Source organism: Arachis stenosperma, chromosome 7 (genome assembly GCF_014773155.1).
Source record: "Arachis stenosperma cultivar V10309 chromosome 7, arast.V10309.gnm1.PFL2, whole genome shotgun sequence".
NCBI classification, from domain to species: Eukaryota; Viridiplantae; Streptophyta; class Magnoliopsida; order Fabales; family Fabaceae; genus Arachis; species Arachis stenosperma.
In genome coordinates, this window is record NC_080383.1 from 5,195,455 (window position 1) to 5,222,574 (window position 27,120).

General features: G+C 24.6%; 1 protein-coding gene across 1 annotated transcript; it reads left to right on the forward strand.

Moving 5' to 3' along the window:
- Positions 1–5,465: 5,465 nt before the first annotated feature.
- On the forward strand, positions 5,466–7,372 carry LOC130940564 (uncharacterized). The gene is made up of 2 exons (XM_057868736.1): positions 5,466–5,689; positions 5,918–7,372. The coding sequence occupies exon 2, from the start codon at positions 5,919–5,921 to the stop codon at positions 7,269–7,271; it is 1,353 nt and encodes a 450-aa protein (XP_057724719.1). The 5' UTR covers positions 5,466–5,689; position 5,918; the 3' UTR covers positions 7,272–7,372.
- The last annotated feature ends 19,748 nt before the right edge of the window (positions 7,373–27,120 follow it).

Here is a 27,120-nt window from a genome sequence, read left to right on the forward strand (position 1 = left end):
GTCTGTAGGTGATATGTTTTCATTTACTATGTACATTCACTAGAAAACTAGCTTAGAAAAAGTTCCTATGGCAAGAATCTAGAAAAGAAAAAAATCCATGTCAACCGATATGTCCTTAGGCATGACCATACATAACATAGAAATCACACTCGAAAAAAGGTTAACAATTAGCTAGAATAGCAGAAATTGCAGCGAAATTATTTGCAAAAGATGGAAAATCTCTTTCACTTGGAATTTTTGGTGACATATGGTTTTTCTACAAAAAACTATGTAAACTAAGTCGGTGCCTAAATTCAGTAAATTGGCTTGAATCTAATCTTAAGTGATAAGCATACACACAAGAGATAATTACTTTCACACAAGCAACTTTTTGTGTGAAATCTTCATAAGTTTGTTTTATAATAATTTCCCTTCATGATTCTCTTTACTTTTCATTTCTCCCTTATTTTTTCAATTTTTTTATTATGTATTTGCTATAAAATGACCTATCTTCTCATTAAAAAGAAAAAAAAAAACTTTTGATGCTTTAATCTATAACTTTTTTGGACTAATTCCTTAAATTTCAATATGAGTCAAATTATTGTTATTGGCACATTTTTCTTTCACAACCATAAACCTTTTCATTGGGAAAATTAATTTGTGTGATTATAAGAAAAAGTTGATATGTAGCATTGGATTCAAGTCCACAAGAAGTGGCTTCCATTCAACATGAGAAGAGAAATCATAACCTTTGACCACTAATTCTTCCTATATCTTTCTTTACTCTTAGTAGTAGCCTATGATAAAACATCATTCACAAACATGCATAACAGAATAAAATGGAACAAGAAAAGAAGAGAAAAAAATAAGGAAAACTTGGGATACATCATTGTCAAATGACTCATCAAACAGCACATGCATGCAATGCAAGATATTGATAAGACATTACAAACTTCATTTCTCTTATACTCCATAGTGTGTGTGATTTATTGTGATTTCCCTTAATTCCCATTTCAAAGTGGAACACAACTGTTATCATCTTATTCCTTCCTCAGTTTGTGGTTAGTTTATTAAAGCTACATGTAACCTAACAATAATATATATCCTCCCTTTTTGACTTTTTGGTCCTCAATAGGTTGCAATCACATTGTAATGTGGCCGATTTTCCATCTTTTGCAAATAATTTCGCTGCAATTTCTGCTATTCTAGCTAATTGTTAACCTTTTTTCGAGTGTGATTTCTATGTTATGTATGGTCGTGCCTAAGGACATACTGGTTGAAATAGATTCTTTTTTTTTTCTGGATTCTTGCCATAGGAACTTTTTCTAAGCTAGTTTTCTAGTGAATGTACACAGTAAATGAAAACATATCACCTACAACACTAATAAGATATTGTTATAGTTTGATATTGTTACAAGATAGCATATACGGCCCATAAGTCAAATAATTTCTGGATGATTTTACATCACAATTGGTAGGTCAAATATCTCTGTATACAGTGATAATGATGGGAGACCACTGACCAGCTAAGCATGCAATTCCTTTGGAAGCTTCAGCACAACTTTCTATCTGTAAGTCCAAATATCATTTTCAGCCATTTGAGATTTTGAAATTTCTATTAATACCAAATCTGTAACTTTGAAAGCAGAACACATAATGAATAACCCTTAATAGAGTCATGAATCATGACAAAGAATCATGTACAACTTTTAAAAATTTAGAGTAAGTCAATTGATTACAAACCTAAATTGTTCAATCCTAAGAGAGTATGAAGAGTTCCATCTCTACCTAAACCCATGGAACTACTAACAACATACCAAAGCCACATTATTGTCTATCATTTTTACCCCCCATATTATAGTACACTAGTTCAATGAATAAACACCGTACAAGATTGAAAAAAAAAAAGTAAAAAATACCCTTTTTTTTTTAAGGAAAGGAGAGTACTCAAGGCCTGGCTTGAGTTGGTATGACTTCAGCATAAGTATTGCATTACTTCCTGCCCAACCTCCCCTAGATGCTGCTGATGCTTTGCTGCTGCAGCCTTATCAGCAGCCTCCCGCTTCAATGCCCTCTTTGCCCGTCTACCTGTTGCGACTTTTTCAGCTGCCTCTTTCTTTTTTGGCTGGCGAGATGATGAACTTGCGCCTCCTGGATCCTGGAAGTTTCATCATCCTCGTCATCATACTCATAATCATATTGATATTGATAAAAATCTTCAATAGGATCTTAGGCATCTTCATGCTCCACGTGATTTTCGACCTTGAGAGGTTGAAACCATGCAGCCCTAAGTAGTAGGCAAACACTCTCCTCGAACATGCAGTCCTGGATGCTGTTAAAGGGGGGAAAAAGAAATTAGTAGTAGAAAAACAATATTGGCTTTCATCCTCAGGTAGAGCACGCACATACATAAACATAACTTCAATTAGTATGTGTGAAAGCAATGGGAAAAAGGAAACTGCAAGACAGCATTGATAGACAATTTTGTACAATTCATTTTCAGTAAGATAGCCGATTGCTGAAGATCAAGAACATCATTGTATTTCTAGCTTCAGCAATCAAGCAACCTGAAAACTGAGGAAGTGAATTCTCAAACAGAAAAAAGAATTTCCATCTTCAACAACTATGCATCTCCAAAATAACATCAGAGATATCTAATCCATCTTTTTTCACATTCTATATTAGAAGTGTCATATGTACCATAATATTCTCTACATTTTTCTACTAGACAACTGAGACTACACCTAATGATAAGAAGTCCAAGCAAACAAATATAATAGTACAATTATTTCACTTCAAATGTTGAAAAAGGTAGAAAGTGTTGGGTTTTTGGGCTCCCTTCCTATGTGGAGAAAAAATCCAAATACTAGTATCCAAATCATGAATAGTTGAAGTGGCTGAGGTGAGTTAGGATCGAGTGAGAGAGAGGTCATTTGCAAGAGAACACCAAACACTATAGAAAAGAGAAGAGAGAAAGTTATTTTCGCACATACACAAAGCTGTCTCTGTAAATTGGTCACTACAGATTCGTTAACCGTTAGATCGAGCTCAAATTTGGACAGTGTGTTCTACACATCTGGTTCTTTGATTTCACCGTTCGGATTTTCAATTCGACATCTGTAGCTGGAGATATTGGCCACGCACAGCAGCTCTGTTTTTGTGGTATTTTCATCTTCTTGTTCTTGTTTTGTAAGTTTTGAAGTTAGGGTTGTTTAGCTTGTTGTATGCACGTTTTGTGCAGTAATTTGTGACTCTCTTGTACCCTATTTTTCATCATAGTGAAGCTATTTCCTGGTCTTGGTGACTCGTGGTTTTTACTTCTCTTATTGAGGAGGTTTTCCACGTTAAAAATCTTGGTGTGTTAGCTTGTTTTTAATTTCTGCTTTATGTGATTTTTCCGCTGCTATTAAATATTATTGTGCTGGTGTTAATACTTGTTGAGAGTGAATTGTTGGTCCTCTAATTCTTGCAAGTAGGAAATTGTGTGTTTTATTCCTTTCAGGAAGAAACAAAGAGGAAGTCGAATGGATGTTTAAGGAATTAGTCCAAAAAAGTTATAGATTAAAGCATCAAAAGTTTTTATTTTTCTTTTTAATGAGAAGATAGGTCATTTTATAGCAAATACATAAAATAAAAAATTGAAAAAATAAGGGAGAAATGAAAAGTAAAGAGAATCATGAAGGGAAATAATTACAAAACAAACTTATGAAGATTTTACACAAAAAGTTGCTTGTGTGAAAGTAATTATCTCTTGGTGTGTATGCTTATCACTTAAGATTAGATTCAAGCCAATTTACTGAATTTAGGCACCGACTTAGTTCACATAGCTTTATGTAGAAAAACCATATGTCACCAAATATTCAAGTGAAAGAGATTATTAAACCAAATGGGAAAGTTTGGAAAATTTGCATTTAAAAAAGTGGATTCATATGCTGAAAATTGCTTTTGGAAATTGTGTTTTTTATATATAAACTAATCATATATCATATATTAATTAATGAAAAATGTGGGTGGATATAACATATAATAAAGGGGGTTGAATTTAGTTCTTCTCTTGATGTCATATAATAGGACTCAGGACTACTCTATAGTGTTAGGTTTGCCTAACATGTTCAAGAAAACATTAAAATGTTTAGAAATATAAAACCAAAGCAATATCTCCATGTTTTGACAAATAAATGCCCATAAGACTACAAGAGATTGCACTTTTTGTGTTACAAATAATAATAGAGTAATACTCTACAATCAATTTTTTTTTTCATTTAACATTGAATTTTTTAAAATTATTTTATTTATATTAAATGATAGTTCTAAATAAAAATTTTTTAATTCTAAATCCTAAATTATAAACTTAAACACTAAAGTTAGCTAATAATGACTAACTAAAAATTAATTCCACATAAAAATATGATTGTAAAAATATTGACTTAGTTATTTATTATTTAAAAAATTTTATAAATACATACATATATGTTTATGAGAATAGTAGAACAAAATATTGAAAATAAGATACAAGAGATATAGACATAAAATTTTGTATTTTTGTATTCTGTTTGATAATAAACTAAAACAAATTATAAAAATCTAATTTATTCTCATTTTTTTATTAAAAAAAATTGACAAGAAAAATGTAATATTTATGAAAAATTAACAAGAATAATAAAAAAGAATAAAAAATAAATTGCGTCCTTTTTTAGTGTTTCTATATTCTTTCGGTTAGGATGGACACAAAATACACTAATTCAGTATTTGTGGACACACAGTCTCTATTCATGTCTCATCTATGAAACACGATTTTATGTTTCTATATCTATGTCTCAGTGTCCCATCCTTATAAACAAACGCAGCCTAAATAATAATAATATATAAAACTCTTTTTATAGTTTTGAGTGAATAGAAACTCAAAGGAATTTTTTAAAAAAATTGATTAATGAATATAAAAAAGAGCAAAACAAAAGGAAAATGATTATCCATAGTCCTAATAGGTAGAGAGAAAGCTTGATGTTTGTGTTAAAACTTAAAAGCTTTCATTTGAAAGAGTGGGGGATGAGTGATAATGAAGATGGTGGCTAGTGGGACCTTCCCAGTATGAGTAACTATCAGTGGAGCAACTTAAGCACTCTACAAATGGAAGCTGCATTGTCAAGCAAAGCAACAACACCCTCTATTCCCCCCACTCAACACCAAAACTAAAAATAAAAAAATAAAAACAATTTTTATATACCAATTTTTGTGTCAACACTCATTTTAAATTTTTTAATTTTTTATATACCAATTTTTCTATCTTTAAATTTTATAATTTCATCTGATATCTATAGACATTTAAACTTTACGTATAGATATCACTATTCAAAACTAAAAAAAGGACAAAAACATTACATCACCTTTTTCCTCTATTCATATTCATGCCTCACTAACAATCATCCTTCATATATATATATAATTTTTTTCTAATATAATTTCTTCCTTCCACCTACTACCACACATAAAGGCCTTAAAACTTCACAACTTTTCTCCATTTTCACCTAAAAAGGAAAAAAGCCATTTCCATTGAACATTAGCTTTCTCCTTCACTCTATATTCATGCTTCTGCCTCAATTCATGGATTGATCTCATAAATACTCTTCAACCAACAAGATCCTACATATATACATATATACATATAATAGAATAAGGTTAACTAAACCTCTATCACCATTCATTCCATTAGGTAAGGAAAAAAAAAAAAAACACTCTCTTCATGTTCTTTTCATGCTAGTTGCATAATTCTTTGTTTTCTTTGCTTTGATCATCTCTTCATCCAAAAGGGTATTAGAAATTAGACAACTTTTTTTTTTTAATTTTTGTCTTAAGCAGTGATGATTGATGAACTAAATATACATAACTCTGTTTCTGTTCTGTTTTTCTTCTAACTATGAATACCTTTATGGTTGATTAGAATGGATTCATTCAATGAAGGTCATCAAAGTAGCAGCTTCAGGTACAATCCGAATTTGAACATGGCGAATCATGCGGCCGACGATGATAACGAAGAAGAAGATGAGGCTGGTGAGTTCTCTGGGGTTTTAGAGATCTTTGTTCACCATGCAAGAAACATTCACAACATATGCATCTATGATAACCAAGATGTGTATGCAAAATTCTCTTTCACATACAACCCTGATGAGACTTTATCCACAAGAATCATCAATGGAGGTGGAAAGAATCCAACATTTAATGAGAATCTAAGGATGAAGATCTCCAATGTGGATGATGCAGTTCTAAAGTGTGAGATTTGGATGTTTAGTAGAGCAAGGAATCACTTGGAGGATCAGCTTCTTGGATTCTCTTTGGTTCCAATTTCTCAAGTTCTTATTGGAAAAGGAAAAGGAAAAGTGACTCAAGATTATAGCCTCTCTTCCACTGATCTTTTCCATTCACCAGCTGGAACAGTTCAATTGACACTCTCCTTAGACACAAACAATTCTAATTTTGATTTGATATCATCCGAATCTGCGAAAACCTCTTCGATTTCTTCAGAAGTGGTGTTGCTTGACAGAAAAGTAACAGAGGTTATGGTTGATCCGGTTGAGTATTCGAGGATTGTGTTTCCTGATATTGGCGTGGCGAAGGAGAATCAAGAAATGGCAACTGATTACTTCAATTCTTGCTCTTCTAGAGGGCTGCTACTGCCATTCCTTCGCCTCGGCGCATCCAATGACTGTGAAATGAATCCTGTTTCTCCAAATGAGAGTATTCATCAGAACTCAGGTTTCTTAAGCTCCACAACTACAAGCCTAAGTGATGATAGAGATAGAAACTCGTCTGCAGATTCGATTCAGAAAAAGAATAATTCTTGCAATGTTTCAATCAGTGTTATAGAAGGCAGTATTAGTAACTCTCCAGATACACCAACTTCCAAGAAAGAAGGCGAATCCATAGACGAAAAAGAAAGCGAAAAGAGTGATGATAGTGAGAAGAAAGTTGGGAAATTTGGTCAAGTTTTTTCAGCTCCATTAGGGAACATGGACATGAATATGAATTTGGAAGCTGAACAATCTGCAATGCAGAAACAAATAGTGGATATGTATATGAGAAGCATGCAACAATTCACAGAATCCTTAGCAAGAATGAAGCTACCTATGGAAATTGACAAATCTGAAAGAAAAGATCAAGATTGTGGTGATGTGATTCAGAATCATGAAAGCAGCAATAACAACAACATCATATCAGAAATTGATGATGTTAGTAATAATAGTAAGAAGAAAAAAGATGGATCAAGAGTGTTTTATGGTAGCAGGGCATTCTTCTAAAACCATTATTCATTACTCAGAAATTAGTACTAATGTTGTTACTCTTATTCTTATTATCATAACATAAAGTACTCTTGATATTTGTTTATGACATATTTTTAGTTCATAATGTTGTGTCTTTTATGGATTGATTAAATGTTTGTTTGTTTGTATTTACTAAACACTTTTCCATGATTATGTTTTTTGTTACCTTGATGCAATCATAAGCTATGTCTGAATATCAATTCATCACTACTATGCCGTTCAAATTCTCACCATTATTGTGAACTCTGATGAGGATCAGATTAGGTTAGATAATATTATTGCATATTGCATTCTTTGATTTGTTATGTTTAGTTAGTGACTTAGTGTTACAAAAATTCAATTTTAAGAGACAGTAGTATGTATATATTATATCTTATATTGCTTAACTTTAAGTGAAATCAATATAGTTTGTGCTAAAATATTTGTTCACAATTAAATTAGGTATTTTATTGCAGAGGATTTTAAGAGATGAAAATATACTTTAGATATTAGTTTTAGGATACTGTTTTTTAATGTGTGAAAATGTGAAATAATCAAGTATAACTGAGGATTTTAGTTAGGTAAACAGAGAAATTGTCTAAAAATTATGAGAAAAAACTGTGTATATGATTATGAATTTTAGTTCATATAAGTAGTGAATTTCAGGATTCTAAATTCATGCCATGTATATATGTAGAAGACCTTATATTGGTAATCCACTCACAACAAAAGCAAAAACTTCCCTTGCTTTTTCAAAATTTTAAGGTCTTTACTTTCATGAAAAAAAAAGGTGAGTTTTTTTTATTTACTCGATATATTATGTACTTTTTGAATCTGTAGGTGAATCACCACCAAATTTAAGAAAGGTTATATTTGATGGCATTAGGATGGGGTTTGATTCCTTTTGGGGTGGCTTCCATTTCTTGTCCCATCAAACCAATATGTAATATCTTATATATCTTTTGCGAAAATGTTTCTTGAATATTTGTCATTATATACAATATATAAACCAAGGACACTTGGTTGAGTTATGTGTTTACATATTGTTCGGTTGCTCGTTAGAAAGGTGAATCGAATGGTTGGCGGGTTGAGAACAATGGGTTGATCGAGTGTATTTCTGGATTTGGGTGCAAATTTTACGGAAAAGCATTGTTTCTAGCGTTGGTGGGTTAGATGCTAAAGTGAGCGTCTATATAATGAGGCGGCTAATTAGGATAAGAATAAGGTATCTTTGGAGAGGAATACGTCCCTCCCTATTTATACCTTATATTTCGGGTGGGTCCTTTGCTCTGGACCTATCCGTCTGGAAGCTTCTATCAGCTATCCAGATCTCCATCAAGGTGTGAGGCGACATGCGGGTCGACGACCCGTTAAGTCGGCAGTCCGTATAATCGATCCCCGGCTCTTGTTGGATTGGGCTGGAACACATATTGAACATATTTTAAATACGACATTCATCTAATATATTTAGACATATTTAAATACTTTCACGTATTAGCGCGTTTAATTTTATTCTTAATTTATATTTTAGAGATGAATATACAAATAATATATATTATTTGTTAAAACTAAAAATTATCTTAGATACTTTATATAGTCAAATAAAACATTAAAAACACTTTAAAAATTATTTTGTACTTTAATATCAATAAAATATCTAAGATTTGATTATGAATTATCTAAAAAAAATATTTTATATTATATAATGTGTATGTCATGTGTCTTACAAAAACTTGAAATTAGTTTGTTTGCGTGTTCTAGCTGTGTTATGTTCATGCTTCATAAATACCAACACTTATTTTATTACTTTTAGAATTTAGAGTGACTTTATTTCTAACACTTAAACTCCTCTTTTTATCTTTTAGGTGTCTAATTATCACTCATTTTTAAATATTATTCAAATAACATCAATTTATTTATTTATTTTAATATCCTCTGAAAACAAAGATAAGAAGTTTTGTGTCATGATCAAAGGCTGAGAAATAAGAGCCAAAATTTGTTATCGTGGGGGAAGATATGCACCAATTTTGTCAACCCAAAATGGAGCACCTTCTGAACAAAAAAAATGCTCTTAATCATAGAGGGACAAAGATATCTAACACAAGCAATCCAAAATCCACATCCATATTGCTGTTAATTGAATTTCTAACAATTATTCATGATTTTTTTTTTCTTTTGAGATTGCTAGTTGATAGGTTTTTCTAAATATATTCTTTTAGAAAATTAATAAATCAAATTATTTTTAATTATTTTTAGGAATATATTCAATTGATGTATTACTTTAAAAAATCCCTCTAATTTGATGTGGCCTATCACTTATGCAGTTTGTTAATGTTGGCTATAAAGTTGCTTTATTGACCAAAAAAAATGTTACTTTAATAGTTTAATTTATATTGTTACATTACAATGTAGTGAACCCATCAGTGATTATATTAAGGGGGAGATTATTTCTGATTTTCCATTTTTTAGGTGCTTCAGATAACTTGTTAGATTTTATTAATTAACACTTACTACTTCTGCTTTGAGGCGGATAATTGGGATTACAAAGTGAAAAAACGAATTGTTATGAGCATATAAACATAACAAAAGAAGGTAGATTTAGGCTTACGAGGGAGAATATAAATTGAATTATTGTTTAATTTTTATATACTGATAATATAAAATATTTTATATAATTATTTAATTATATCTATTTTTTAAATGATTATTTAGATTGTCAATATAAAAAATAATTATTTTTGTTTATGTGACGTTAGACTAATTTTTTTTATATTGAAAAAATTGGTGTATATGTCTTTAATATGGAGTTTTTTTTTAATTATTACTAAACAAATTGGAGGATCAGATTGTTAAAGAGAGAAGAGGAAAATAAAATTTGGATCCAATTTGAATGAGGTACACAAATCTAAGAATTAAATTTGTGCATTATAAAAATTTTAAAAATTCAAATACACAAATTTGATGTCAGATTTGTGTTTTAAATAACAAACAGTAATACTACATGACTAATAAATATTATTATTTTTTATCATTAATAATTTGTATCCATATTTACATACATTTTGTATATAATCTATTCTATTATATAAAAATCGGATGTCTGTACTTAATGATGGAGCTGACGTGGCATGCTCCTGAGAGTGTTTTCCGATTTAATTATTTTAACTCATTCAATACAATTTATTACTATGACTTAATTATATCAGCTAATTGATTTGATTAGATATTTAAATATTAATATAATTTATTATAATATATTACTTAATTAATTTTACTACATTAATTTTAATTTATTATATTAGTTAATTAATTTATTCATTTATAAAGTCTGAAATAAAATAAATAATTTGTTATTTATTCTAATTGAATTTATTAAATTTAATTATACATTATATACGAATTTATAATAATTTATAAATTATTCTAATTTATAATATTCAATAAAATAATTTGTAAATCACTTTATATTATATATATTTTAATGTGTTAATTAAATATTATATATGCATAGAAAAATAAATACAAAGATGATTTATATAATATTGATAATATTATATTAGCACGGTATTTTTTTTGTTTTGATATCATATAGTATAGATAATGATAATATTATTATATAGTATTATATAAACTTTCTAATATTAGTATAAAAAATTAGAAAATTATTCCTTATAGCAATCATTCTTAGTGGAATAGTGTGTCCCTTATATAGTATTGATAATTGTTGCTTAATTTAAAGTAAATTATATGTTGGTATCTTAAATTTATTTTTCAATAATGGCCTAAATAGATAAATCTAATTAAATTGAATGATTATATAAAATATTTTATATTATTAATATAATAAAATTAAATTCATTTTTCGGTACAGAATTTTATAGGTAAATTTTATACAAAATTTAGTTATTTTTTATTTTTTATTTATTTTATCTGTATTACTTTATTTAATTTTAAGTATCGTCATATTTACAATTACCGCCAGTATGATATTTTATAAAATATGAAAATAATTTTTTTATAATTTAAATATCAATGTTTCAGTTAATTTTAATTTAACTTTTTTAAATTAATATTATCTTTCATTTATATCTTAATTAATTTAAAATACAAAAATACTAATATATTTACTGTCTCTTTAAATAATAATAACTTTAATTTATTTACCGTCTTTTTTCTTTTATATTTTGTTTAGCAAAGATAATATATGAATTAGGATGGAGTTAAAAAATACTCTATGTGATGCATGTTTGGCACTGATAAATTCATATGAAATAGAAAAGAAGAAAACAGAAAGCTAAAGAATACTGAGTTGAATGGTGTAAACAGATTCATTGAAGCCAAGTGTCTGTGGGTTCTCATGTCTCATCTCATTTTTCAAAGTTCAAACACATTTTAAATGTATGAATTTTAATTATATTTGTTTTTTTCCTCTTCAATAAATACTACAATCTCTTCCTATTTTTGCTATAGGCTTGTCTTTTATTTGAAAAAACACACAAAAAAATGTAAAAAGAAAAATCAAAGAAATTAAAACCGTTATTATATTTTAAAAAATTAAATGCTCTTTTAATTAAATATCTATGTAATTCTTATCTAGATATATAAATTGTATTTTAATATATTGAGTGGTAAATAAAAAAAAATATGTAATAGATAAGTTAAAATAACGAATAATGAGATATCTATCTATTCTATTTATTCTATTATATAAAAATTGAATTCTTGCACTTAATGATAAAGTTGATATAGCATGTTTCTTAGAATATTTTCTGATTTATTTCTTTTAACTCATTAAATACAATTCATTACGGTGGATTAATTATATCAACTAATTGAAATATTTAAGTATCACACAATTTAATATTATGTATATCAATTAATTGAATATATTTGTTAGAGTATAATTAGGATCAATTAGCATTATTTAACATATCTAAATATTTATTATAGAATATTACGTCTTTATTATTTAAATTCTCTTAGCACCTATAAATGCCCTTCTATATTGTATCATTTTACACAACTTGAATACACACAAACCTTTTTTCTACTGCTCTCTCTTACCCTTTCTAATAATAACAAGTACAATTTAATTTAGTTAGAAGTTCATTATTTTATAGTCTTCTATAAAATAATCTTTTTATCACTTTGGATATTTTAACTCTTTTTTCTTTTTTTTCTCTTTACATGTAATTTTTTTGTGCATTAACTTTGTTTATTTAATGATGAAATATACTCATGTTAATTCTATCATATAATAGTTTATTTTTCTTCTATATATTTTGAGTTGTATAGTTATTATTAATCTTACTGTTTTCGATCTTGCTACTTTTGTTTTCTTGAATTGTTCTTTTTATTATGACTTGATAATTTAAAAAAAAAAGACAAAGAACAGAAAAAAAGATGGCCAAAGACGAAGGTTAGAAACCTAAAGCAGTAACATCATTCCTCAACATTATTATTAATATGAACTTTATTATTTATTTTCTAACATTCTTTAATACAAGTTTCGTTTCTTTTTCTTAATTATTATTAATACTTTTATTCTTTTCTTCTCTAATTATAAATCTCCTTATAATAATTTTTTGATCAGATATTTTTTTGGTCTAATAAATTTTGTTCTCTATTTTTTGTCAAAAATAATTTATATTAGAAAAAAATAAAAGTAAATTTTTAGGATTCAAATTTAAATAAGATGTGCAAAGAATAACTATTGAATTCATTTGGTCGATTTAAACACTTTGTAATATCGTCATTGAAAATTTCAAATACTATTATAAAATTCTGAATATTTTTATTTTATTGTTCTTAAATTATATATTATACCGTATATTTGAAGAGTTTCATCTTTTTAAAAATAAAGTGTGACATTATATACTTTTTTAGATGCAATAAATGAATAATAAGGTTAAAGTGAGTAACAAAATTGATTATATAATAAGATACAAATTTTTAGAATTTCTAGCACAATTAACAAATTTTTAGTTTCAAAATAAATGTTTACTCTATTTTTTATATTTTATTTGATTTTTTTATAATTTTTCTTGATTTTTTGAATTAATTATGATTGTAACAACTCATCATAAATTTGTGTTTTGTAAAAAATATTTATCAATCATAAAACACAAAAGACTTAACCAAAAAATTTAAAAAATATTGATTAATCACAAAATAAAAAATTATGATTGTACTTTAATTATGTTGTAAAATACAAATATGGATTATTTAAAATTAGTTTTTTACCATTAATGTTAACTTCAATCATAATAAGGTAAAAAGTAAAAATTGTATATAATAATTTATTTTATTATTTATACTACTAAAATTATTCTTTAATATATTATATCTATTTATTTTTATTCATTGATAATCTTTAGTTCTCTATTTTCAATAAAAATTTGAATTTATTAAATAGATTATTTTTCAACTAGTAATATAATTATTGTGATATTTACTTTGTTGAGTAATATTTTTTTAATTTATTTAATCTGATTAATCATCTCTTTCTTATTTTATGCTAATTTAACTAATTAAAGTTAATAAATTTTAGTTATTTTAATTCTTGCAACTTTTTATTATAATAATGTATTTCTATTAATGTATTAATATAATTTTAATATATATGTCATTAATAATAATAATCTCATTTTAAAGTGATGTTTTATTCCCAATATATACATGTGTAATTGTAAAAAATTTACTATTTTTTATATGATTAGATTAGACATATTTATATTCAATTTATTTGATTATTTAATTAAAATTAATTATATTAAAAGATTATATTAAGATTATGGTAGATTAATTATATTATTATTCATTAATTATATTAAAAGATTAAGATTATGATAGATTATCATTATTTTATTATTTTTTATTTTTTGATATTAATTTAGATGTTTAGCTTCTTTTTATTATCATTTTTTATTCTCTTATTCTATGTGTTTATTCCCATAAATCTTGCTAAATTAAATAAAGTAATGTATATCTTCTTTTTATTCTTTTTTTATATACACATAAAATTTATTAAATTATTTCTCTTCCATCTAATAATTTTGTTTCTCTTCTATTTATATTTCTTTCCTTCAATATTTTATTGGTTCTTATTTTTCTAAATTTTATTTTAATTTATGTATTTGTTCTTACTATACCTAATTTTTTTATTTATGTGTAATATACATTCTTATATATGTTATAGAAATATGATTTGATTCCATTAACTTGCCAAATTTTTTTTGAAAAATCTAAAGCTAAAGCACAAAAATATATTTATAGATATTTTACTTTAATTTTTTAATAACTAAAAAATATAATATTTTTTGTCATATTTGTTAGAATTCTAAGTTAAATATGAATATTAATTTTTGAAATAGAATAAATATATTTAAAATTTTTTGCATCTAAAAATAATATTCTATCAATATTAGAATTATTTAGATGGATAAGTAATAGTGAATATAGAATAATTTAGGATGGATAGAACTAAGTACATCTTTTTATTGAAAATATAAATTTAAAAATATTATATTCAATTCTCAATAGTCAACCTCTTATTGAACCATTGTATTTTCAAAAGATTTTTGAAAAAATGAAATAGTTTTAGGTGTATAATTTTTGAAAAAATTTAATTAATTTAAAATATTTATTATCGTTGATTAAAAAAGTAAATTGAAATGACAATTTAATATTTCTATACTTTTAAAATATTATTTATTTATTTTTCTAGCATTCTTTATCATCTAATAATCACATTAATATAATTTAATTTAATAAAATTATTTATTATCATTTGATTGAATAAATTTTTTATTTTAGTTGAAAATTTTAAGATTTCTCAGCCTCAAGATCATCCATGTTAAATCATTAAAAAATATAACTAAGAGCATAGAAGCGTTTCTTCATTCGAGAGTATGATTGAGATCAGAGAGCTTGGCTCTTGTGGTTCTTTGATCTTTGTCAACCAAAACTTTCTGTATTTTTGATAGGGCTGAATCACAATTTTACTGTGGGAAAAGAATTATGAAGGCGAGTTTGATGTGTTGGAAACCAAAATTCTAAAGCCATTATTTATATTTGAGTGTGACACTCATTAAACCCTAAAACTCAAATAAAATAGTATCTATGATTTTAATCTCATTTATCCAAATCAAAAATAATAATGACTTATTTAATTTAACATTTATGACAATAAATGACATCACCGTCATATAAGTCATTTAATGTGAAATTACTTAATTTACGATTATAATTAATATATGTATTATCTATAAATATATTAAGAAATAATAATTTCCTAACAATCTTCTACTTGGGTTATAAATATATATTTTTCTGAGATAACCTCTTATAAATTTTACGCGTAAATCTGAATGTTATTTCTCTTATTACTTTAATAATATGGTCTATCTCATATATTAGTTATGAAATTACCGAAACTTTTATCACATTAGTGTCATAACAAAACTACGATGATCCCATACTAAAATACTCAACCCACATAGATCAAATTTGGATGAAAAAATTTAAAAATTACATGCAAAAATGATCTCATGCATGTCTATTTTTAACTTGAATAAAAATTCTATTTTATTCGGTGACAGACTCAGATGAAACTGCAACGGCAACGTCCGGCCTCATAGCGAAGGCGACTAAGTGATGAGTCTGTGGAAGAAGAAGAGAAGAACTTAACAGACTCACAATGAGAGAGAGAAAGAGGAAAATTTACCTAGAGAAAAGAAACTCGGCAGGAGAATGGTGGCGACGGGCTCAACAACGACGGTAACGGGATGAGCAGCGATGATGACATAAGGTGTGAACAATGACGGACCCAGAAAAATTTAGTAATGGGGATAAAAATATAATAAAATTTAGGTAAAGATATTTTTTTTGCTTCCCACGATATTCAACAAGTTAAGGACTAATCCGTCATGAATTTGAATTCCATTTAAGAATCTACAATTGGTCGGCAACGAGTTACTATACATACGAGACAGAATTTGAACCCTCAATACTTACTTAAGCGGATGACTAAGTTGATCACTTGATCAATCTAAATTGGTTTAGATATATTCAAAATTTAAAATTAGAACTATCTAATACATATTGATAAGAACTAGAAATATACGCACAATCAGTATTATAATATTTAAAATAATAAAATATAATTTCATACACATAGTATAATATTTAAAATAACAAAAAAATATTTATAAGGACTTTTTTTATTTTTAACATGATTAAATATTATTTTTTATATATATTTTTAAACAATTATTTTACTTAATTGTCAAATTTACTTATTATAATTTTTATAGTATAAATAAATTTTTTAACCAAAATAATTATAGTATATTAATACATAGATAATATATTTTTTTATCTTAAAATTTTTTTAAAAAATCACTAATAATTTAAATTGTATTTAATTAGAAAACTAAGTTTTAATTTAATTATTAATTAATTAACTAATATAATATAATTAATTATCACTAATTTTTTAGTGTATTTATTTATTTTTCATACTAAATAAAATTTAACAATATAATTATTATTATGTGTTAAGTTTAACAAAATATTTTTTAACATAAAATACAAAAGAAATATTTATATTTTATTTTGAGACAAATATAATATAATAAGTGGTATATATGTATATAAGTTTTACTTTTTAAAAAAAAATTTGTGGGGGCAAATGCCCCCTCTATATTAAACGCGGATCTATCTCTAGCTGTGAAGGAAGATGGGAGTTATGAATAGGTAAGCGGTGATGGACTCAGCAACAACATAACGGGAGCTATGCGATTTTTTTGTGAAGAAGTCGAGAAGAAGAAGATTTTAGGTGAGGGTGACTGAGTTTATCTTGCATGGCTATAGAGTATAGACTGAAGCTATGAATCATGTGTGATGTGAGGCAAATCTTAATTCCTAAAAAGTGTTTATATATATATATATATATATATATATATATATATATATATATATATATATATATATTTGGGGCGGGTACATCCTAAATCCGACTATACCCTGTCTTGAACAAAATCTGCCCCGATTTGGGTCAAGTTATTACCCTTTTCATCCGGGTATGGACAGATCGGATACCCGCGTATTCGAAAACTTTTGTCAAGTCTAACCACGTATTGATACTCCATTTATTAAGGGTTTATCGCTAGCCAATGAACTGATATATACACAAGGCGAGATTCTAACTTCTAATAGTTGTTTAAGCGGACGAGTGAGATGATCACTTAACAAACTCAAATTGATTAAGACAAATACTAATTATTTGTAATATTTTAATATTAAAAATTTTGAGAGTTAGATTTTAATTATAACTTTATAAAATATTTATAATAATAATTATTATATATATTATTTAATTTTTTAATAAAATTTTTAATATAATTTTATGTATTATCTCGTACAAGATACGGGAACATACACTAGTAAATATATAATTTACATTTATATTTACTAAAATTTTGCACACATAAAGTGATGCAGTTTGCACCTATAAATCAATATGATTTGCATTTACGTTCTTTAGAATTTAATGATAATTTAGTATTTGTGTTGATTAAATGATGACTAACTTCAGTCGTGTTAAAAGGCTAACAATAGCATATTTTATGACTTATAACTATCAATTAAATATCATTAATATTTTTAATAATGAAAGATTATATCTAATAATATAAAATTTCATATTTTTTTTAGAGTTAAATGCTAATTAAATTAAATTTAATGAAAATATCGATGCTGAGACTTTCTCTTATTGTATTTTTAATGGTCAAGATGAGAGTGCTTCTCTTGTTTTTGAGCTCTCTTAACCGGTGCATATAGGGATTGTTCGGGTGAAATTCTAAAAAAAGATCTTTTTTCAAGTTATCTTTTTTTAAAAGATCTTATGGAGAAGTAAAAGTAATTTTATGTTTGGATATCTCATACAAAAAGATTTTTTTATCTATCAATTATGTTTGGGTATAACAATATAAAAGTACTTTTTTGTTTATTTATTACATGAAAAAATCTTTTTTTTAAAGAAAAAAGATCTTTAAAAAAAAGATGTAAATTACAGCTTCTCAAAAAAGATGTTTTTTTTTATTTTTCTAGTGTTTTTACTTTTATTACTAGAAATTTACCAAACATACTAAAAAATAAAAAAAGATATTTTTTCATTAAAAAAAAATATTTTTTTAACAGAATAATGGCACCCAAACAAGCACATAATCTAATACTCTAAAGCATAAAACTATATAATTATAGTGACACTAAAGATAACAAAACCCTATTTAACCAAAGAGATATATAACAACTACCTGTTTTTGTTTTAAATAATATTTTACTTTTAGCTAAAATTATAAGTTTTAATACCAGAACCGTTGGTAATCTCTCGTTAAAATTTGACTAATTTTACTGACAGTTAGAATATTTGTATAGAACGATTATATAATTAATCCAAAAAATAAATAATTATACCAGCCTAACTGTTGGTAATAATAAATTATTTTTTATTTGTCGACGACAAGATCGTCTGTGATAATCAATAATGTATCTTTTAATTTTATTATTACAGACAGTCCAACCGTCAATAATATTTAATTTATTTTAATATTTTAAACTTATTTTACTATTTGAAATTCAAAAAATTATAAATACAAATGAAATTATAATTATTTATCACTAAAAAATATTAAAGACAAATAAAACTAATACAAACTTTAAAAATGTCACTAATTAACTAATAAAAACAAATACATCAAAAGTAGTTATCGTCGAAGAACATTTGATCGTCATCATCGACATCGTGCTCGATGTTAGAGGGTCATCATCTGAGAGGAGGGCTACCTAGATCGTCAACTCGAGGCCTGTGGCGGCTACCATCGCCAATGGCTGATGTGAAGCAAAAGGGTGGGAGCAGCTGGGCATTGCTAGAAAAATTGTCCTGCATCGACTGCATGAAGCTGTTAAGCTAGCTAAATTTTTTAAATATATATTTTGACAGAATTTTGCCAATAATAAAAATACTCTAAATTTTAAATTTTATTTCATCTCAAATTTTTAAATGGTACACGTTATTATATCAGAACATTTAGTTAACAAAATTTAACAATATGCAATTACCTTTATCATTATATTCTTAACCATTTCAATGAGAGTTAAACTCAAAAATCATTTTTGAGATTGGCGTCATGTACTAAAATTGTCCCTAAAATTTCAATTGTACTAATTATGTTATTAAGATTGACAAAAGTGTACCATATTAGTTTCTGACCTATTTTTTATTAACGACGTCATGATATGGCTTGATGACGTAGACTATAAGTGGCACGTGTCACTCTATGATTTGGCCACGTGTAATGATATGATGATGTGGTAACCAGTAACACGTGACATGATATGGATGGTTGTGCCACGTGTCACAATGTTATTTGGCCACTGTCCATTTGTGCCACGTGTAGTAACAATATTCATCCACATGTCGTCCATTATGTCATCATTGTAGATGCATCAAATTAGTCCCTCACTTTGCATTAAGTGACTAATTTTAGTTTCTGAAATTGAATATTGTGCACCAAACTAGTCCTTTCACCAATTTTTTTCTCATTTTTTTTTATAAATTCAAAATTCTCAATATTTTTTAATGTATTAATTTCAATTCTATTTTTTCTCTTGTGAATACTCTAACCACCGACTTGGAGTTGACGTGAAGCCGTGAAGGCATTTCAAGCACCTTCACTACCATCTCCGATCTCTTTTAGTGCTTTTATAAATTTTTTTTTTTGCGGATACCTCTAACCGCCGTTTTGGAGTTGACGTGAAGGCATTTCAAACTTCTCTCATTAACATCTTTGACCTCTTTCGTTTAGACTGCAGAGATCGGAGATGGTAGTGAGGGTGCTTGAAGTGCCTTCAATCTAACTCATTTACATATAATGTGAACGTGTATTTTACGAGAACAAAAAAAGATGTTTATTTTAATTATTGAATTCTTGTTAAAAACACATGTTTTTTTATGAAAAAAAATGTGTCTAATCAATCATATAATTATTTTTTTATAATAATATACTTATATTACAAAATTTATCAATGTTAATTTATTAAAAAAATTATATAATTAAAACTAAAATCTTAAAACTTTTTATGAAAACACTTGTATTTAAACGATATATGAACAAATAGAAATGAAATTAGTGTTTCAAGATATTAAAAATTTTAAATTTAAAAAAAATGAGAAAAAATAAGTGAAAGGATTAGTTTAGTGCACGATATTCAATTTTAGGGATTAAAATGAGTTATTTAATGCAAAGTGGGGGACTAATTTGGTGCATCTACAATGATGACATAATGGACGACACATGGACGAATACTGTTGCAACACGTGACACAAACGGATATGTGGCCAAATAACATTGTGACACGTGGCACAACCATCTACATCAGCTGCCACGCATCACTGGTTACCACATTATCATATCATTACACGTGATCAAATCATGGAGTAACACGTGTCATTTACAGTCCACGTTATCAAGTCATGTCATCACGTCGTTAATGAAAAATGAGTCGGGAACTAATATAGTGTATTTTTTTCAATCTCAGGGACGTAATTAGTGTAATTAAAATTTCAAAAACGATTTTAATGCACGACACTAATCTTAGACACCATTTTGGTTTAACTCTTCCAATGACTTCATTCCATATATTAAAAAAAATACGGATAAATTTTCCTAGCAAACAAACGACAAGAGCAATATACTTGTATAAAACATTATTTTATCTTTTCTTCTTGGCGACTTTTGATTATAATGTTTAATTTTAATTATTTTTTAATTGTGATTATATGTTATGTAGATTGAATTTGATATCTTATATCTATTTTTTAAAAGAATATCTAAAACATTCTGGAATCATATATGGAGTATATTTTTATTTTTCTGTGTGTAATTAATAGTTTAAAAAATCGATTTTGAGTTATTTATGTAATTAAATAAATTTGATTATAATATTTGAAATATATTATAATTATATAAAACTGAAAAATAAAATAAATATCATATATATAGTGACAGATAAAAATATTTAACAATAAAGACAATATATATATATATATATATATATATATATATATATATATATAACATGATAATAAAGTAATATTTATAATAATCTAATATAATAGAAGTAAATTTAATAATATAGTAAAAACAAATAAATATATTATTATTATATACTATGAATTTTTTTTTTAAATGCAGTGGAGGTACTTGCCCTCGCACTATTCCACATATATTATATATATATATATATATATATATATATATATATATATATATATTAATTTTACAACTAAAATATGTAGTATATATGTCATTTTTTATTATAATTAAAATCAAATCTTTTTTTCGAAAATTAAATAATTTTATCCGCTTTCTTACTAATTTTATAACAAAATATGACACATGTCACTCTTTCATTGTAATTAAAATCAAATCTTTTTCACCAAAATTAAAGAGTTCTTCCTTCATCTCTACTAATTTTACAACCAAAATATGCCACATATCATTTCTTTATAGCAATTAAAATCAAATTTTTTCTTCCAAAATGAAAGAGTCTTCTCCTCCTCCCTCTTTTTTTATCTATCACTCTCATTCCTTCAACCACTCTATCTATTTTATTTATATATCATTATCAATATCAATAACTAATTACTAATTTGACAATCAAAATGTGTAATATGATATTCTTTAATTGTATTAAAATTAAAATTAAAATATTAAAATTACTATCTAATTTAATAATCAAATGTGTCACGTGACACTCTCTTATTAAAATCGAGAAAAAATATTTTTTTTTCAAAATTAATAAACTCCCTTTCTAAATTCTCTCATCTACCTCTCTCAATTTTTCTATTTCTCTCTACTATTTTTACTCTATATATAATTTATATTTTATATTAGTACGTAATTTGACAAATCAAAATATGTTATCTGATATTTTTTACAATTAAAATAAAAATTTTTCTTTTAAAATTAACAAACTCTCACTCTCACTCTCATTGTTCATCTTTATCTTTCTCTCTCTTTTTTCTCATTCTCTATTTTTTCTATCTTTCTCTTTTATAGTAAACAAAATTAACAAAATAATATAATTTAAATAAAAAATATTATTATTATGTTATTATATACATAATTTTTTAGTTTTTTATTTAGTTTTAAATTTTCACCGCTTATCTTTTTAATCTATATTTTTATTTCTCTTTTTTCAAATATTTATTATATATAATTTGGAGAGAATACTAATGTTATAATTAAAAGTTAGAATCAAGATTTAATTATTTTCAAAAAATTAATTTTGAGTTAATTTTATAACTATCAGTATAATTTTTTATACTAATATCTAATTATATTTTTATATACATAGAGAAAAATATTATTTTTAAATAGCAAATATAAAAGTTAATTATTTTTATTTGTGCAACAAACTTAAGTTAACACCTAATTAAATGTAAAAGTATACACGCTAAATTATTTTAAATTTTAGATAACGAATATTAAAATTAATTATTAATAAAAAATTAGACTTTTTCATATAAAAATAATAACTAAAAATCTTATTATTTGATTTTTTATCTACAAATATCTTGGTCTTTTTAGTTATAGACTTTTGTTAACCTAGGACATTTTTTTTGTAAAAGTAGTTTGATTTTATAAATCTTTTGTGCCATGCATAATCTATACTGTTAAAACAAAGTGGATCGTAATTCTAAAAAATTTATATTCCTATAATGTTATTACGGATAAAAATACTAGTTACTGTCTAATTTAATAACAAAATGTGTCACATGACACTCTTATTAAACTTAAGAGAAAATATTTTTTTCCAAAATTAATAAACCCCTTTCCTAAATTCTCTTATCTACCTCTCTCCTTTTTTTTTATTTCTCTTTGTTCTTCTCATTCTATATATAATTTATTATATATTTATATATTATTATCTAATTTAATAACCAAACGTGTCATATGACATTCTCTTATTAAAATTAAGAAGAAATATTTTTCTCCAAAATTAATAAACCCCCTTCCTAAATTCTCTCATCTATCTCTCTCATTTTTTCTATTTCTCTCTACCCTTTCCACTCTATATATAATTTATATTTTATATTAGTAATTTGAGAAATCAAAATATGTGACTCGATATTTTTTTATTATAATTAAAATAAAATTTTTTCTTTTAAAATTAACAAACTCCATCTCTCAGTTTTCATCTTTATCTTTATCTCTCTTGTCTCTTATTCTCTATTTTTTCTATCTTTTTGTTCTACAAAAAATAAAATTAACAAAATAATATAATTCAAATAAAAAATATTATTATTATTATATACATAATTTTTTAGTTTTAAATTTTTACTATTTATATTTTTAATCTATATTTTCATTTCTTTTCTTTTAAATATTTATTAAATATTCTTTGGAGAGAATACTAATGTTATGATTAAAAGTTAAAATTAAGATTCAATTATTTAAAAAGAATAATTTTGAGTTAATTTTATAACTGTCAATATAATTTTTTTATGCTAATATCTAATTATATTTTTATATATAGAGAGAGAAAAAAATATTATTTTTAAATAACAAGCATAAAAATTAATTATTTTTATTTATACAACAGAGTTAATACTTAATAAAAAACATACAAGTTAAATCGTATCAAATTTTAGATAACGAATATTAAAATTAATTATTAATAATAAATTAAACTCTTTCACATGAAAATAATAACTAAAAATCTTATTATTTGATTTTTTATCTATGGAGAACCTGATCTTCTTAGTCGATGGAGACTTTTATTCTCTACAATCTTTTTATAAAAATAATTTGATTTTATAAATTTTTTATATCATAATCTATAATATTAAAATAAAATTAACATAATTTTAAAAGATTTATATTTCTATAATATAATTACAGGTAAAAATACTAGTTATTTATCTTTTAAATACACAGAGGAGCATACGTTGCGCTTGCCATTGACGAAAAGTCAAAATTGATGAAATAAGGATTCTCTTTTAAATGTTTAGTTCAATATCTATCATTAATATTGTAACAAAAGACAGATTCTTCTTAATTTAAGAGTGCCGTGACTACGCATGGATGCATGCATTCAAAAACATAATATATTTTAGGAAATCAAATGTTAGTTTTCAACAAACATTTAATGACAATAAATGATAAATAGAACACATATATCTCTAGATGTGAAGAAGAAGCATTGGCTACCATTGGATTGCATCCAACGATCACAAATAACCTTATCAATAAAATAGTCAATATAGCCATTACTTTTTGAATATGTGTTTGTTCATTGTTTGTTGACCTTAAAAATAAAAAAATAGAGAAAATGATACTTTTCTCTTTTATTAGAGGTTTAAATAATATTTTTTTTTCTTTTTGTTTATAAAATATACCTATATTATCTTGTTCTATAAGATTAAATTAAAATAACATACAATTTAATTAGTATATTTGACCAAAATATTTGTTAATAATTATTAAAATTATATATAAAAATTTGTGATAATGATCGGTTGATAATAATAATAATATAAAATATACATTCATTATTATAATTGTTTTATTTATTTTTAATATTTTATCACATAATATAAAATATTTAACTTGTTACAAAAATATGTAATTTAAACTTTTGTATATATTTTATGATTAACAATAAAATATTAAAAATAAATAAATTTAAATTAATAATCATGAGATATATAAAACATTTAAACTAAATATTTGTGTGATAAATTAAAATATTTTATATCAAGTCACCAAAAAAAAATATTTTGTATCAAGTGATAATATATCAAAAATAAATGAAAATTATTTCAATAATAATAAATATATTTTATATTTTATATTATTATTATTAGTATTATTATTATTTGAATCAACTAAATAATTATCATTAATTTATATATAACTATAATGTTTGTCAGGAGATATTTTAGTCAAATGGACAATTTTTAATCTTACGAAAAAAATATCCATTTTATAAATAGAAAAAAGAAAAGAATCAGCTAGATATTTCTCAAAAAATGAGAGTGTTATTTTTATAAAAAATTAATATAAAAAAGAATTTAATTTCAACCACTTTTAGTATAAAAAATTTTACACAAAAATAATCAATTTTATTGTCAACAACTCAACATGATTAAAAGTAATTAATTTTTAATTCTTTACTTAAAATTTTTATTTGAATATATAAATTTAATTAAATAATTATGTAAAGCCTTTTACATTGTTATTAGTGCATCAAAATTAAATTCACAAAACAAAATTTCATAAAATTTTATTAATACTAGCGTTGAGACCCATTAAATACCTATTGGATTACTTTTTTATATTTTAGGTATTAATATAATTTATTAAATTAAAATGTTAAAAGTATTATTAACTTATACTTTTTAGAAAAATAATAATGTCACTCACAGATGTTAAATTAAATTAGTTTTATAAGAGAGAGAGAGACCAAAAATAGGTGGAAAAAAAATAAAAAAGTAGTTACCAAAATACAAACACCTTTAATTCTCTTTATAATAGATATATATTAGACAGTGTTGTATATCTCACTAACTCACTATATAGAATTCGTATTATATATCATGAATATAATAATATATTGAAGAAAAAACCTGATAAGAAAATAATAAATAAAAACACAGTCGTTAACGTATTAATTTATTACTTAATTTGAAGTTTATATTAAATAATACTTATCAATTATTTATAGATATAGTTTTATTATTTTAAGAATTTAATTTTAACAGTGTATATGCGTAAAACTATTTTATATGTGTATTTAATCATATAATGCCATATTAGCAAAAATAATTACTTTTATATTGACCTCGTGAATGATAATCTAAAAGAACAATTATAATTATACAATTGTATAAAAAAATGTATACTATTAATGTATTAAAATTAAACTCTTATTTTAAATAATATATACAATACTTTGTGTTCTTATTAGTAAAAGGTGTTTCTAAAATATAGCTCGTTACAAAAGGAGAGACGTTATATTGTTCTCTCAACATATGAGGTATATAGAAGATTCCAAAATATAATAAAAATAAATATATTCTATGAAATAGTTAATTTAAGGAAAAAGTGTATTTTTTGTTATTAAAAATTTTAAAAATATTTTTAAGTTTTATTTTATTTTAGTTTTGTTTCAAAAGTTTTTAATTTGCATCAAATATATCTCTGATAGTTAAGTTTTCAAAAAAAAAAAATACAATAATGCATGACAACTATCTCTAGTTTATTTATTGCTGAATTAGTCTCAAGTTTTTTGAAAAATTAGCCGTCAGATGTATATTTGATGTAAATCAAAAAAGTTTTGAACAAAATTAAAATAATAAAATAAAATTTAAGGATATTTTAAAATTTTTAGCAAATTTCAAAGATAAAAAAATATACTTTATCCATATTTAAAAATATAATGTTAATATAAATAGTTAAAAATATATTAATGTAATTGAAAATACTTAATTCATCTTAACTTTTTATTAATTAACTATTATAACTGACATTGAAATTTATTTATTATCTATTACTCATATATTTAGTAAGTATTCTATCTTATATAATGAAAGTATGTTAATCTTATTTATTATTAACATTTTACATTTAATTTATCATTTATATTTTTAATACTTTTTAATCATCTTTTTTAAATTTTATTTTAGATATTAAATTATTTTTATTTACTTGTTAAATGTATGTGTGTCAATGAAATCCTCCTCCATTTGTTACTATTTGTTTAATTATTTAATAAC

Coding starts and splice junctions, on each gene's coding strand:
- LOC130940564 (XM_057868736.1), top strand. CDS start 5,919: ATGGATTCATTCAATGAAGGTCATCAAAGTAGCAGCTTCAGGTACAAT.